This window comes from Elgaria multicarinata, chromosome 4 (genome assembly GCF_023053635.1).
Source record: "Elgaria multicarinata webbii isolate HBS135686 ecotype San Diego chromosome 4, rElgMul1.1.pri, whole genome shotgun sequence".
NCBI classification, from domain to species: domain Eukaryota; kingdom Metazoa; phylum Chordata; class Lepidosauria; order Squamata; family Anguidae; genus Elgaria; species Elgaria multicarinata.
Genome location: NC_086174.1, coordinates 92,269,416 through 92,285,500, shown reverse-complemented (window position 1 = coordinate 92,285,500; position 16,085 = coordinate 92,269,416). Strand labels below are relative to the sequence as shown.

The following is a 16,085-nucleotide window of genomic DNA, read 5'->3' as shown; positions in this document are numbered from 1 at the left end:
CCCAATACATTAGAATGCTTCAAGTACTGTATTGTGCTATTGCCTCTGTAGCCATTTGTTTCCCTTTGTCCTAGGTTTGCCTTCCCTCGCCCCTCCTGGAGTTATTCCCATACTGTTCTTTAGGTGTTTGCAGTTCATATCACACTTCTGTTGTTGTTTGTGGTTAAAGAACACCTCAAAGTTGCTCATAAGTTAACCAATTAAGTTAAGATGTTCCAGCTTGCAGGTAAAACTTGTAAGCCATGACAGCATGCTTTGAAGCTTAATTTCTTTGAAAGAGTCTGTCCAGACATTTTGGGGGTGTTATTTCTTGTTTCATGAGGTACTGACTATCCAAGAACAAAATACAGAAGTGGAACATTGAAGATGGCCACCAATGCAGATGAGTTGTTGAACCAGCTGCTACTAGAAAATAGCTTCTATAGATAACATGGCCAGATGGGGGTAAAGTAGTGGTGCTAAACTGTCAACTGCCCTCTCTTCCAGTCACTATTGTTATTTAATCTACCAAGATATACAGTGATACTCTGCTGAACAGAAACTGATCTTATGAGAGCTTTAGAAAGTGAAGATACAAAACAACTTATTTTAAGAATGTACAAGTCTTTGAGTTTACAGTTATTAATAAGGCAGAACGGAAAGACAGAAAGGTTATACCAAACCAGGAACCTAAAGCCTAGCTGAAGTATGTCCCACATTTACCCAAATTAGCAGAAGGAAAGGAAAGACCACGTATAAATATTAAAAAGCTATTTTCTAGAGTGCAGAGTGAACTGCCTATTTTGAATATAAATTGCCCCAGTGGTTTGTAATTATTCACGAGAATAATTGAGATTGGACTCAGATGGCCTTATAGGCCCCTTCCAACTCTACTATTCTATGATTCAGCCACACAAGGGCAGGGAATGTTCTTGGAAGCCCCAAGGAACTACATTACAATAACAGCAGCAGCAATCACACATACTTTTAAAACATTGTAGAAAGAAAAGAAAAGTTTCAACACACTGTTTTAGTCTCTCCTCAATTTAGCTCATTATATTCAGCTCAGAGTTAACTAGGGTAAAATAGAAAGATGAATTGTGGTTATGCTTTCCCTACTTATAAAAATACAAAGAAGGGTTTGCTCTAGCATCTGTGAACCCTAGGTGATCCTTGGAGCTCTCAGATCTTGTTGAGGGAGTTTTCCACAGCCAAGTGTAACAATATTTGAGCTGGCCCATTATTTTCACTTCAGTTTCTTTGGTCTTAACTGAGAGTTCATAATGTTCAAATTTAATTAAACCCCGTTAAACTTAAATGCATGAATCTGAATAGTTTAAGTATAGCTCTAAGTAACTATTTTTTCAGGGTTTTTTTTTACATTGCAGTATAAAGTATTACCTCCATAAAATGTGTTTTATCTAGACAATTATGTTCTACTGCGTGGCCCTATACATGTCTAGTCAGAAGTAAAGCCCACTGAGTTCAATGGGATTTACCTAAGAATAAGTGAGTATGGGATAACAGCCTGAAGCTGCAACCTTATACTTACCTGGAAGTAAGCCCCATTAAACTCAGTGGGACTCACCTCTGAGTAGACATGCATAGGACTGCCTTTTTGAAGAAATTTCAGAAGAGCAGCTTTTTTTCTTTAACACTTTCAGTAGTGTCTGATTGGTCTGGTTTATTTTTATATTGAAAATATCCAACAATGTGATCTAACAAGCAATTTTGATGTCTATATAGTATGTAGATCTTTAAATTCTCACTTGCACTAGAAGAGATTAAGTAAGACTGGTTCCTTTTTATCTGAATAAAAATCAAGTGAGAGGGAGATATTTATGTTTAATTTGGTTTTAATTTGTGTACTTCCAATCTTCATATGAGATAGTAAAATTATTTTGATATACTACTACTAACTTAAGATTGAATCATAAGTTACTTCTGTGGCATGGCAGCCACAAAAGAAAACAAGGTGCACACTGTTGGTTTGTATGGTTTAACTTCCATAAATTTTAGCTATCCCAATGCAATCCAGACCCGTCTTACACAAATGACTTTCCATGCTGAATGATGCTGATACTCTTCTGGTTTTTAGCAGTCATGATGCCACAAAGGAAACATACAAATAAAATCCTGGGGATGGGGAATGTGTGGCCCTCCAGATGTTGGACTACAACTCCCATCACTCCACCATTGGCCATGCTGGCTGCGGCTGCTGGGAGCTGCAGTCCAACATCTGGAGGGCCACATGTTCCCCATCTCGGGTCTAGAATATGTGATGGTGATGAATGTTTGACTGAGAAGGATTTGAACTCATATCAGTGAGCATGTCATTGTGCAGTGATTTAACATTTTGCATAAGTTGCCTTAACTTTTAAAGTCTGAAGTATTATATTAGAAACCTATGAAATAATGAGTGCTATCCAATTGGTGTCACCGTGCCGAGGGAATGCTCTTTGAACCAGTGCAAGCTTGCATTGGTAGAATGAGGTGCTTTTTTGTGATTTCCCTTGCACCATAATAATCTAAGCTTCAAATTTATATAGAATAATATATTAAAAACTTGGTAGCGTTTTATAAGGCAATATTTGATATTTCAAGTCCAAACAATCCATACTTTGATATCTAATGTCGTAACTGTTTATCTTTTTAAAAACAATATATATGTATGCCGGTGTCTGTGTTCATACTGGATCTCTATATAACCAATTAGTACTTTCAGGGACATATGACTTTGGTTTAAAAAACAAATGGACACAATCCATCAATGGGTTAGGTGCATTTAAGCAGGTGGACTCCATGTTGAATTGCAAAAATTGATTGCAACAATTTCTTCTCCTTCTCTTTCTTCCTCCTGATAAAGGGAGTGAGGAGAAACTCAAATAGCAAAAAAGAAGTTTTCTACCTGAGCCAAAGTAATACATTATGGACAGAATATTGATAATTTGCATACATAATGCTTTATTCTTGATATGAATGTGTCACCATGTATAAAAATAATTTTAAAGTTCTGTTCTCTGCAAGTTTACTCCTGGATACCTGCAAATGTATATTATGTAATATGAAAATGTGCGCACAATCATATAAACAGTTTACAATCACGACTTGGTTCATCTTAATAATGCAGTGCCAGTGCGGTGTAGTGGTGAAAGTGTTGGACTGGAAGTCAGGCGATCCGGGTTCTAGTCCCCACTCGGCCATGGAAACCCACTGGGTGACTTTGGGCCAGTCACAGACTCTCACCCCAACCTACCTCACAGAGTTGTTGTTCTGAGGATAAAATGGAGAGGAGGCGGAGGATGTACACTGCCTTGGGTTCCTTGGAGGGAAAAAAGCAGGATATAAATACAATAATAAAAAATAAAATAGTGGCTGAGAATAAAGACTGGTCAGAAATACTAGTGATATAATTTTGAACCAAAATGTACTTTGTGTAAGTAAATGGATGCAAGGAACATTTTGTTACTTGTACTTGATTATGAACTGAAGTATAACCAGTCATTACTAAGCAAGGGAGATCAGTAACTCCGTCATTTAACATTTCACATTATCAGTGGAATGTAATCTATTGTAAATAGTAACTTGCAAAATACTCAGTAATAATTCCTGAGTGAAAAACAGCTCCTCAGGCATTCCTCCTCTAGTTATAGGGGGAACTGTTTATAATACAACTTTCCAGTCATTATCTGTTTGAAAACTAAGACCTCTTAGCCAAACTAAAGTTGCAAGATATATTTTAGCAACTCAGTGAAAAATGACCTGACCTCTAGTTTCCAGCTGTGCAAGTAAGATGCTACAACAGGGAACTGTATTTTCTTTTTACATATCTCTTCTGAAAATCTTTACTGCTTAAACCACAAATTTATAGCAAGAGTTCAAGCTCTAGCAAGGCTTTGCCGTTTTAGGCTACCGTCCTCTGTACAGTTGGAAGTTCTATTGAACTCAAGGACATTTACTTTAGTGTAAACGTATTTGATGGCTATCGACTGGTCAGGCAAGTTTTTGTCGCTCCTCACCGGAGAGCACGCAAACAAAATAGACAAATAGCTAAGAGAGTTTAGCTCAAAGGGCAAGTAGATTTCATGAGCTTATATTCATAAACATGACCCGTAGATTTCACAGATACTTCTATCGGGCTTTTAACCCAGGAGCCACTTTAAACTTCACCCGAAGGAAAACTCCCCACATAACTCCGCCTCAGGCATTCTGTTTCGTGGGGCTAGAAAAACCACTGGTACTCGAACTTAGCTAATAGGCGTACTACTGGCCCAGGGGAAAAGGCGGGGCTAAGGGAGTCTGTGCTTGCACCGCCGGTGACCTTAACGCGTGGCACTCGCCTGACCTCTCCCATGTCTGTAAGTGCTTCATCTGCACGCGGCTCGGTTTCCACGTTGAAGATAGGCGCCATTTTTGGGCAACTATTTCCAGGGGTGTAACAGTTGCTGCAGAAATAACAGTGTGTTGTTGCACTTTAAAGACTAACACATTTATTGTGGCATAATAAAGCTTGTGTCAGAATGAATGTGTTAGTCTTTAAGGTGCCACAAGATGTGCCATTTTGTGTATGTCTTCCAAGGAGGAAGTAGAGCTAGCTGTAGAAAATAATGGCGAAATCCTGGATTTTGAGATACTTCAGGGTCGCTGTCTTGGCCGCTCATCCGCAAGAGAACAGCAATTCACGTGAAGATGTAATTTTGAAACGTAATCGTGCGAGGCAATGGAACACAAGACACTGGTTTATGATTGCAAAGGTGGTTTGAGGGAATAAATTAAGTAGACTGACATTACGGCGACCCGAGGTGTTTTTAATGAGGTTTTTGGCTGGAAAAACAAATGTTTCAGCCTCCTCTCAAGGTGAAATAGGAACAGCGGGCTATATCGTGGGGCTGCCTAAGCCACTAGCTCTGCCACACGCACCTCCGCCCCCCATGAGGATAATGAACTATATTAGTAGAGCATTTTTTTAAAAAAATGTTTATAAACTAAAAAAGCGCACACATTTTTCATACGAAACAAGTCTCGACTTACTAAGAACATAAAACTAGTGTGTTTGCAGCTGCCGTTTGTTCTGAGTGGGCTTGTTGTGTTGCCCAATCACAACTGTAGTTTCACGGATTTCTCCATTGTTTACAAACGACAGCAGGATTTTCTGCCTCCGGACAGAAATTATTAGACTATTTGTTTTCCCTCTATCTCTATGCTCTCTCTTGCTATTCGTTCGCTGAACACTGACAGCAGGCGAGCCTAGGTTTATTAAATAATAAACAGCAGAGCAAGACAGCCTAGACGCCATTTTTAGTCTGGGCAAAGCAGTTTCCATAAAGCGGGCCCCGTTCTGGACAATGACTGGATATCGAAAAAAATATTCGCAAGATTTTAGCCAATAGGAGCGTAAGAAGGACTTCGATGTTAAAACATCGTGGTAGGTAGGTGTTATGTCGCTACAGCAACCGGGCCACGATTTGTTTATTCCCAGGGCTTTCTGGGAGTTGTAGTCTTGCCAGAAAGGCCCCTCTTTTGCGGCAGAAGTGCCGTTGGCTCGTGTGTGACGACGTCACGTAGTGTCAGCGCGAAACTGCGGTAGCGGTGCCGTGCTAGAGATGGCGGGGGCTGGAGAGAGAAAGAAGCAGGTCCGCTTCGCCCGGCTGGAAGAGGAGGAAGATGATGGTGGTGGTGGAGGAGGAAGAGGAGGAGGAGGAGAGGGCGACGACGACGACGAAGAAGAAGAGGAGTTGGTGGCGGTGGCGGGGGAAGCGCCCACAAAGGAACCCCTGCGGGGCTCTGCGCGGCTTCTCCTTCAGCCGGTGGTGACGGTGGCTGACGGTAGCGGCCGAAGAAGCCGGGCAGGAGGCGGCGTCGGCGCGGGAAAGCCGCAGGCCGAGGGGGCTGCGCGGCGGGCGCTGAAGTGGTGCACTTCGGTTGCTGTGTGCTCCGCTTTCCTCGGCCTGGTAAGGAAGTGAGCCTGGCGGTGAAGTTCTCTCCTCCTGTGCGGGGCGCAATGCCCTGGATTCGCTGCGGCGCAGTCCCCGCAACCTCCTGGCGGGAGAGCCGTCTGAGGCAGGCAGGGGCCACATAAATCCCAGGATGGAGCCCGCAGTCCTTGAAATGTGCCAGAAATGGGGAGTGGGGGATAGTCAGCAGGTGCATTACACACCGACACACACTGCGGGGAGAGACCTGCGGAGCTTCTGCCTGCCTTAAACGAAAAAGAACCCTCGTGGATATGTAAAGTTGGCACTCCTGTTTAGGATTAGGACTGTTCAAAAATAGAAGTGCCCCTCCTGCCCACCCCATTTGTTTGTTAGGATTCACGTCTTGCCTTTTGCCAGGATAGCCACTAAGTAAACAAAAAACAGCAGGTAAATTTTCAGATAAAAACCGGATCTGTATTCTGTGGATAGAAGGGCACTGCTTGCAAAGGTTTTGCCACAACTTCTTTTAGGCATGACCAAATAAAGAGATGTTCATGGCCAGTCTCTCTAGTCTCTCCCCTTGCCCCGCCCGGCTTTTACAAGCCAGGAAGGGATCCTGTCCACGTCCTTGGGCTGTACATACTGAATAGTATCCATTGTTACTGGACAAGCAGAGGCCAGGGTTGCATTAACTGAGCCTCTGCCAACCATGGCGTTCACATTGGCTTGGATAAAAGTGGTTTTCGTCTGCAAAGTGTGATGCAAATTAGCTGCAACAGCTTCTCAAGTGCTGTATATTTTCTTCTCATGGACTGGAATGTGACAGGCCTTTTGTGCAGGTGCAGTGGTGGCAAAGAATGATTTCATCATTGCCATGGACTAGACCTCCAAATGGGTTCTAGCCCATGTTCAGTCAGACTCCTTCTGAGCTTTCTCCCAAGATCACTCTGGTCATTGCATACCCAAGGGGCCTTTGAGTTTATGATTCTTAGCTGCAACACCCCAACCCTATGAATTTCTGGCACACAACCTAATAAAGAGCTGTATCTTAATGTAAGAAGAGTCCTGCTGGATCAAAGATGAATTAAGGCAAATGAAGGAGTGCAAGTTCTGAATTTTTTTTTTTTTTTTGGTACCAGTCAGAACTATTTTACTGATTTATTTCTTTTGGGCCATAGCTAGACCTAAGGTTTATCCCTGGATCATCCAGGGGTCAAACCTTTTCATCTAAGTGCCACACAGGGCATCCAGTGCTCAGGCAGGGACGAACACGGGATGATCCTGGGATAAACCTTAGGTCTAGCTATGGCCTTGGTAAGCGGCAGCTACCTTACAATGTAACAGGGATTCAGCTACCTTTCCTAATGGGCTTTTGTATCTAATCTTACATTCTCCCACTGATTTCAGAGGAGCTTAGTTCAAAATTATTATACATAAGATAGTATAGAGCAGGGTGTTGAACCTCTTTCAGCTCCTGGGCTGAATTCCATTTTGGAGAACCCCTTGGGGGCTCCGTTCCAGAGGTGGGTGGGGCCAAAACCTACCTATTTTAGCCTAAAACTTTTATTGCTACTCACTAAGCCTTAGGAGATGCAGTTACATCCTTTTAGAATGAGGGAAAAACTGCACAGGAAACTGCCATTTGCTGGTCAGGGAAAAGGGGGTGAAGCCATGCTGAGAACCAAGAGGGTTGGATTTTGTTCTGCACCCCTGGTCTACAGTGTGGGTCAACTACTGATCTATTTGTAATTTTCTTCTGCAAAGCTTTATTAATAGCAGGTACATTTGATTTTCCATTATGTTTTGCTTTCCAGGGTATGGCCATTGCTATCCTAGGGCCCACATTTCAAGACCTGGCTGCAAATGTGAGCAAAAATGTTAGTCAAATTTCTTACATCTTTGTGGGCCGTTCAATGGGGTACTTCGGTGGTTCTCTAATTGGTGGAATACTTTTTGACTGCATGAATGCCCAACTTCTCTTAGGTAAGTACACAGAAATGAACATTATTTTGAACGTTATTGCCCTGATCTAGGTAGGGATGGATCTATTTTTGGTCCTTGTCGGTTTCACATGTGTTCAATCACAAGTCCATTCCATCCTGTTTTTAAACACACACACACAAAATTCATATTTAAATTATATGCAGTTTTCTCTAAAGTGCAGTTTTGTATGCATTTCCCTACAAATGCCCATTTTTGTATATATATTTTGAGCCAAAAATTGCATTGCAAAATTAAGAGAAGTGTACAATTTGAAAGCTAACTCTGTTCCAAACCACACATTTGTCCGGGAAGTGCAAATTAGATTGATTCACTTAAAATGTGGACTAAATAAAATTATCCAACATCCCCTTATTAAAGGGACAAGAGCTGCTTTTTAACACAATTCATGATTTAAGAAGCAATTTTATGGCCCTCTGAAGTCAAAGACAGCGCCCTGCCCTCAGAAGGGGGAGTTGGAGATCCAACCCCCTCTGCTCCCTCACAGCTGGAATGGAAGGAACTGCAGCGGCTAGCCTCCAAGGTCAGAAAATCGACCTCAGAGGGGAGGAAAAGGGGGTTTCCAGTGGGCCAGAAGGGGAGGAGCCTGGAGAGGCCAGGATACAAGCTGTCCTGAGCCTCTTGTCAGCCTACTTCTCTCCCCCCTCTGAGCACTGTTGCTAGACAGGAAAAAACACAATGATCAGAGGATGGGGAGGCAAAGATAGCCTCCACTGCTCTTTGGTCTGGATACATGGAAGCCTCTGAGTTCCGAGGCCACCATCTTGCGGGGATGCAACTGATAGAAATGCACCCTTAGATTGTGACCCAAATAGTAAGGGCACAGGTAGCTGGAATGCTTTGATACTTTCCCTGCAACAGTTCCCACTATTTAAGATACATGTCCTTGATCAGTGTTACATGTCACTTGCCTCTTCGACATTGGGAAGCAAGCAAGTTCATTTATTGTTTTCCTTACTTGCATGTTAGTTAGTTTTTTAGATGGGTGCTTCAAATTGCAAACTTGAAATTCAAACTATGTGCCCTTATTCAGGTTTTCCTAATCCTTAAATCCTTATAAAAACAGTAACTTTTCAAGTAATCCTTATAGATGAGGGGTGTTGAACCTCTTTCATCCTGAGTTCCATTTCAGGGAAGCTTTTGGGGATCACATTCCAGTGGAGGTGGAACTGAAGGCAAAAGGGGCAGGGCCAAGACACCAAAAATACAAGCCTATTTTAGTTTAAAGCCCTTACTGCTAGAAACTAAACTGCAGGAAAGGCATTTCAACTGTTTAGAATGGGGAAAAAACTGCAGAGTGCTCTTGTGAATTATTAATGGATATGTGTTCTGAAGAATATGTGTTTTGAAATGTTGAGCTTCCTTTTTTGGAAGCCCATACATGTCTCCTCAAAAGAAGTAGAGTTCAGTGAGGCTTACACCCCTATCAGTGGTGTACAATTCCCGGTTGCTATGTTCTACCTCCAGTATCCAAGGCAGTAAGCCTACATACACCAGTTGCTGGGGAATATGGGTGGGATGGTGCTCTTGCATCGCATCCTACTTGTGGGTCTTTGGTCGACAGCTGGTTGGCCACTTTATGAAAAGTGCTGGACTAGATGGACCCTTGATCTGATCCAACATGGCTCTTATGTTTTTATGTTAGTGTAGACAGGATTATAGCCAGAATGTAATATTAATAAAAATCACAGGTTTTTTTTTATTGCACAATAATGCCTACAAATGCAAATCTAACTTAAAGTTTTCCTGGATTTCCAAAAAGGCCAATATAAATTTGGAATTTAAATTAAATATGATAAGTTGTAGCCATTTATTATAAATGTACCACCTGTAATGTGTTTTTAATTATTTTGTACCTTGTAGGATTATCTATGCTGGGTACGGCTATAGGTCTGTATGCCATTCCATGGTGTAAGAAAGCGCTCTTGTTAACATCAATGATGTCTGTCATTGGTTTTGCAATGGGAGTCCTAGATACAGGTAAACAAAAAAGCCCCCAACCCTTTTCTTGTTGCAGGATGTCCATCATATTGGATATGATTAAATTAGGAGTGTGTTACATCCCTTAGTTTTAAGTTAGTGTGTTACTAACATCTTAATGCTAAGTGCATTCCATCATGTGCAGAGAGCTTTTAAACCTTCATGCTGTCCTACTTGTTTCAGATGATGGCCAAAGTACAGATGCCACTTGTATGTGTAGCTTTTCCCTAATTTTTGTGTGTGTGGAGGGGGGTTGCAGGGAGGGGAAAGAAATTACATGATTGAGCAGTGTGTGTAGTTTGGCCCTGAGGCTGCTGCTTTGTGTGCATGAAGGAACACACCTCCAGATTTGTTGTATCCATTGAAAGGAACAGGGTATCTGGTAGTGAAACTCTGTGTGTATTTGTGTGTGTATCCACATCCAGTTACAGTGAAATGTATCAGGAGTATTCTATGGGCTGAGAGCATAAGCCAGCCAAAGTTAAACTCTTTTAAGCACTTGTGATCTTGGTAAATGGGCAGGGAAGTCATTAACTGCTCACAACTAAATAATAAAACCAGTTTTCAGCTGTCAGAGGCTATCGGTTTTCAGGCCTGGCTTTGGAACAGAAACTGCCTTGGTTGCCCTGTGGGATGACCTTTGCCGGGAGAGAGACAGGGGGAGTGTGACCCTGTTGGTTCTCCTAGACCTCTCAGCGGCCTTCGATACCATCGACCATGGTATCCTTCTGGATAGGCTGTCTGGGCTGGGAGTTGGAGGTACTGCGTTGCAGTGGTTCCGCTCCTACTTGGATGGCTGATTCCAGAAGGTGGTGCTGGGGGATTATTGCTCTGTGCCGTGGCTCCTAAGCCATGGGGTTCCACAGGGCTCTATCTTATCCCCTATGCTGTTTAACATATACATGAAGCTGCTGGGAGAAGTTATCCAGAGATGTGGACTGAGGTGTCATCAATATGCAGATGATACCCAGCTCTACCTTTCCTTTTCATCAAACCCAAGTGAGACAGTGGCTGTTCTGAACTAGTGCTTGGGCACGGTAATGGACTGGATGAGGGCTAACAAACTGAGACTGAGTCCAGATAAGATGGAGGTACTGTTAGCCGGTGGTTCAATTTTCTGGCGAGGTGATGTTTGCCCTGTCCTGGACGGGGTTGCACTCTCTCTAAAGGATGGGATCCGTAGTTTGGGGGTGCTCTTGGTTCCAGAACTGTCACTTGAAGCACAAGTGAACTCAGTGGCAAAGAGCACCTTTTATCAGCTTAGGCTGATATACCAACTGCACCCTTATCTGGACAGAGATAGCCTAGCTACAGTTTTCTATGCTCTGATAACCTCTCATTTGGATTACTGCAATGCGTTATATGTGGGGCTGCCTTTGAAAACGGTCCGGAAGCTTCAGCTGTTACAAAACAGGGCAGCCTGTTTACTAACAGGGACTGGCAAGCGAGATCACATCACGCCAGTCCTTTTACAACTTCATTGGCTGCCAGTCCAGGTCCGGGCCCAATTCAAAGTGCTGGTACTAACATTCAAAGCCCTAAATGCTTTGGGGCCAGGTTATTTGAAGGAACGCCTCCTCCCATATGTACCTGCCCGGACCTTAAGATCATCTACAGGGGCCCTTCTCCATGAGCCCCTGCCAAAGGAAGTGAGGCAGGTGGCTACTAGGAGGAGGGCTTTCTCTGCTGTGGCACCCCGGTTGTGGAATGAGCTCCCCAAAGAGGTTCGCCTGGCGCCTACACTGTACTGTTTTCGTCGCCAGCTGAAGACATTTTCATTTTCTCAGTATTTTAACACCTACCGTATTTCTTCAATTCGAAGATGCACTTTTCTCCCCATAAAAAAATCTCTAAAAACGGGGTGCGTCTTAGAATCGCGGGTGCATTTATTATTTCTTAGAATCAAAGCTTTTTTTCTGTTGGTGGTACTGAAGTTAGTGTGCGTCTTACAATCGATGGTGTCTTAGAATCAAAGAAATACGGTAATTTAACTTAAATTTAAATTTTGCTGTTTTAATTCCGTATTTTAATCTATATCAATTTCTGCTGTGTGGTTTTATCCTGGTTGTGCTTTTTATATTGTATTTTGTATTTGTGTTTTTAGATTGTTGGTTGTTTTATTATGCTTTTCATGTTTTTAATTTTTGTGAACCTCCCAGAGAGCTTCGACTATTGGGTGGTATAAAAATGTAGTAAATTAAAAAATAAAAATACCACTATGAAATCAGCAGAGCTGGAATGTTATGGCCAGGTGTCAAAGTAATTATTCCAGTTTTTGATAATGGATGATGTGGTCACTGCTGTATCATAAACCCCTAATAGGAGGTGAGTTGTGAGATGAATAGTTTTGATGGCAGAGTTTTCAATTGAGATGAGAGGGCTGAGGTATAACAAAGGAAGTCTAGAGATAAGAATGTTATAGCAGTCAAGGCGAGGGGATTGGGAGAAAGGATTCTGCAGTGCTTTACATGGGAAATGGCATTATTTGGGCTGAGTTAGGAGTAAGACATCAGGAGTTGAAGATTGTCAAACTTTGGTGCCCCTCAGGCATTCCAGAAGGATACCATAGTCAATGGTATCAAAAGCCGCTGAGAAGTCCAAAAGTACCAGCAGGGACATACTCCCCCTATCAGTACTCATGTGAAGATCATCCATAGCAGTATCAACTCTGTATCCTACTCTGAAGCAGATTTGAAATGGGTCTAGAAAATCTTAATCATCCAAGACTGCTTGGAGTTGGAAGGCAACTGCTCTCTCTATCACTTTGCCCTAAAATAGAAGATTTCATACTGGTCTGTAATTATTAAGGTCCAGGGAGGGCTTTTTTAGAAGCGGCCGTACCACTGCTTCTTTCAAACATGGTGGAAAACTCCCCTCCCTGAGAGATGCATTAATAATATGTTATAATTGTAGTCTAACTGCATCTCCTCCCTTGGTGACCAGCCAAGAAGGACAAGGATCAAGAGGGCAAATTGTCCTCCTCACTCGTTCGAGCAGCTTATCCACATCCTTGGTACTCACCAAGTGAAACTGATCTAGTGTAATCCTACTCATGGAGTTGTTGGACACTCCATTGTCAGCTTCTGCCATAACAACGAAGTTGGCTCTTATCCGAGAGATTTGGAAATGATCATTAAAAGCTTCATAGTGAAGTACTGAAGGCTCTAGACTTGGGTTCTGGGGGAAGGTGTCTGAGTAAGACCCCTTACCACCCTGAACAGTTCTGCTGGACATAAATTCACAGATGCAATGCGTGCAGGGAATTTAGTATCCTTATATATTCCGTGATAAAGCCTTATATATTCCTTGGATCAAGCCTTGCTCTGTATTTAATTGCTAATCTCCCGAGTGTAAGCTTAAAGCACAAGCTCCCTATGGTGCACTTTGACTGTAGACCCAAGATCTCTTTTTGCATGTGTCAGGGGCGTTTGACGACAAAGGGGTGTAGCAACAAAGGAGAAGGAGAAGTAGGAATGGAAAATAGACTTCCTTCCTTTTGTGCTATCCCCATCAGCTTTTTTGTTTTTGTGCTTATTGGTTCTTCAGAATTTTCAACAGCCAGAATTAGGCTGATCTCAGGTAACATGTAGCTCTAAGAAATCATTCATGTGAAAATGTGACCCTGGATATTTTCTTTCCCTTACAGGTGGCAACATTCTTGCTTTGGACACATGGGGGACAGAGGCTGGTCCACATATGCAGGCCTTACATTTCAGTTTTGCCCTTGGTGCTTTTGTGGCCCCTGTTCTGGCCAAGATGGCACTGGGTGGCTCTTCTGTCGGTCCTCCGGCTCATTTGGCTGGCGGTGATGATCATCAGTCCGTTGAGAATCCTCCTCCTGATGTTACATTAGTGCCGAAGCTGCATCTAAGCTTGAATTTTATGTGGTCTTACGTTGTGATAGGCACTTATCTCTTGCTTGTGGCATTGCTTTTCTTTATTTTATATTTGAGGAGCAGTCCTGTCCGAGACAGAACGAAGCTTTCCACGCAGAAATACCAGACTGCCAAATACCACCATGCCCTCATAATTCTTCTCGCGGTGTTCTTTTTCTGGTATGTAGGAGCAGAGGTAGCCTACGGGTCTTACATTTTTACTTATGCAAAAATCTATGTTGGTATGGAGGAGACTGAAGCAGCAGGGTTGAATTCTCTCTTTTGGGGATCATTTGCAGCTTGCAGGGGACTAGCAATCTGTTTTGCTACATGCTCTTATCCCGGAACTATGATTCTGCTGAGTATCATAGGCTCTACTGTATCCTCACTGTTCCTGGCACTGTTCAATACACACCCAATCTCTCTGTGGCTTGGCTCTGCAGTGTATGGAGCATCAATGGCTACTATCTTCCCCAGTGGCATTTCCTGGATTGAGCAGTATACCACCATCCAAGGGAAATCTGCAGCATTGTTTGTAATGGGTGCAGCTCTGGGAGAAATGTGTATTCCTGCAGTGGTTGGCCTCCTTCAAGGACACTTCCCCTTTCATCCTGTCCTCCTATATGCTGCATTGGGAGCAGCGGTCATGACGGCAGTGCTGTTCCCTGTGATGTATAAATTAGCTACATCGTCCTGCGATGCTCAGCTGAAGCGTGTTGGAGACGGTGAACTCCAGGAAGCCTTATTGTCCAACTCTCATCTTGAGGATGATGAGGATGGCAAAGAATGGAATGAAGCAGACTTTGAAATAATTGAGATGAATAATACTCTGCAGAACTCTGTCATAGAAACATCTAAGACGATCCAAGGGGAATCTACACCTGCCAACTCCAGCCATCCTCCTTCAGGAAACTTATCATTTACTACTTCTCCTATTCTTGCTATCAGATCCCCAAGGCGAAAAAATTCAAGTAAAAATGACTAAGGTTTTGTTTTCAAACAAGAGGTTTAGTAGGTTTACTCTAAAATGATAATGGCGGGAGGCTTGCTAAATCCCAGTTAAGGTTGTTTTACACAAAAGTGTGTGGGAGCAAGTATCAAACAGGAATAATTGAGCAGTGCCCATTTTTATGAGCATGATGGTAAAAGAAGAGAAGGCAGAATGTTCCCTACAACTTTATATTGGTTCTTTATAGAGGTGGGACACTTAAATTTGAGTAGCTTAAAGTAATCAAAACTCTTGTGTTGTGTAATGGAAGGTTTTCATATGTTGAAATCATTGTAGTCTTCTTAATCCTTGGCCAAGGGAGGTTATATTTGTTTTACACCATAATGTAATGCTTTATAAGCACGGTCAGTGGGTTGGAGATTAAAATATGTTTTGAGAACAGCATGGGTACTCTTCATTCTCTTTTTGTTGTCACCCATGTCCCTAACACCTTGAGTCCCAACATTTCCTTAATCTAACTATCACGATCTACATACACATACCTCATAAAAATGCTCTACTGCAGCGTTTGTATTATCCATGAAATAGCATCTGTATTATCCATGAAAAGAAAAAGAATCCTCACCTATGAACATATTTAATTTCCATCACATTATTTGCATATAAAATGTTGCTTACAATCACTGATGTTACTGTTCTGCTTCAGATGTGTCTTGCAAAGATTACTTTCTTAAGATCTTCCTTAATGCTTATTTCACTGATACTTTTCCTGGAAACAAGATGAACCCAGATATATCAAAGTATGGTGTAGCCTGTTCCTACTAACTTCAGTTCCTTCCATTTTATTAAAAAGCACCTTGTGAACTAGAAGGGGGATACTGTAATTTAAATTGCTGTGGGACAATTTCATGCCTGTGTTCAGGAAAACTTAATGGCATTCTCTTCACAAACTTAGCTTCAGTGATGCCTCATGGTGGAGCTGCTCTTGCTAGAGTGTGTAGAATGTTTATTGTAGCCACAAGCATGTGCTAGGAGGGGAACGTGCATGACAACAGTCATAAGTGTAATGAAAGTTATCACAGTATGCTACCATTGGATAGCAAATATAGCAATCTAAGGCTCTCCACAAATATTGTTTTCATGTTTTGGACAATGTGGGGTGTTCCCCCCCCCCCCACAAAGAAGCAGTTTTTATATACAGTCAGTTACGTAGTGACACACTTATAATGAATGAAGAAATATGCAGTTTAGCATTTTGTTTGGAAGCAGTTTGTGTAATAGATACCCTCAACAAACAGCGATTTGGTTGGTAATGGCTAACAGTGCTTGACTAAATAAGTTGGGTTTTAGGAGTGTCTTTTGTCAGCTGGCCAAGGAAGGAAATGG

General features: G+C 42.4%; 1 protein-coding gene across 1 annotated transcript; it reads left to right on the top strand.

Annotated features, from left to right (window-relative positions):
- The first annotated feature begins 5,492 nt into the window (after positions 1 to 5,492).
- On the top strand, positions 5,493 to 15,143 carry MFSD4B (major facilitator superfamily domain containing 4B). The gene is made up of 4 exons (XM_063124780.1): positions 5,493 to 5,930; positions 7,709 to 7,877; positions 9,759 to 9,875; positions 13,522 to 15,143. The coding sequence occupies exons 1-4, from the start codon at positions 5,583 to 5,585 to the stop codon at positions 14,733 to 14,735; spliced, it is 1,848 nt and encodes a 615-aa protein (XP_062980850.1). The 5' UTR covers positions 5,493 to 5,582; the 3' UTR covers positions 14,736 to 15,143.
- Positions 15,144 to 16,085: the final 942 nt, after the last annotated feature.

Excerpts from the sequence above, each read along its gene's own strand:
- MFSD4B (XM_063124780.1), top strand. The coding sequence starts at position 5,583 with ATGGCGGGGGCTGGAGAGAGAAAGAAGCAGGTCCGCTTCGCCCGGCTG. Across the intron at positions 5,931-7,708 it reads GCTCCGCTTTCCTCGGCCTG|GGTATGGCCATTGCTATCCT; the intron begins GTAAGGAAGTGA and ends TTTGCTTTCCAG. Across the intron at positions 7,878-9,758 it reads GAATGCCCAACTTCTCTTAG|GATTATCTATGCTGGGTACG; the intron begins GTAAGTACACAG and ends TGTACCTTGTAG.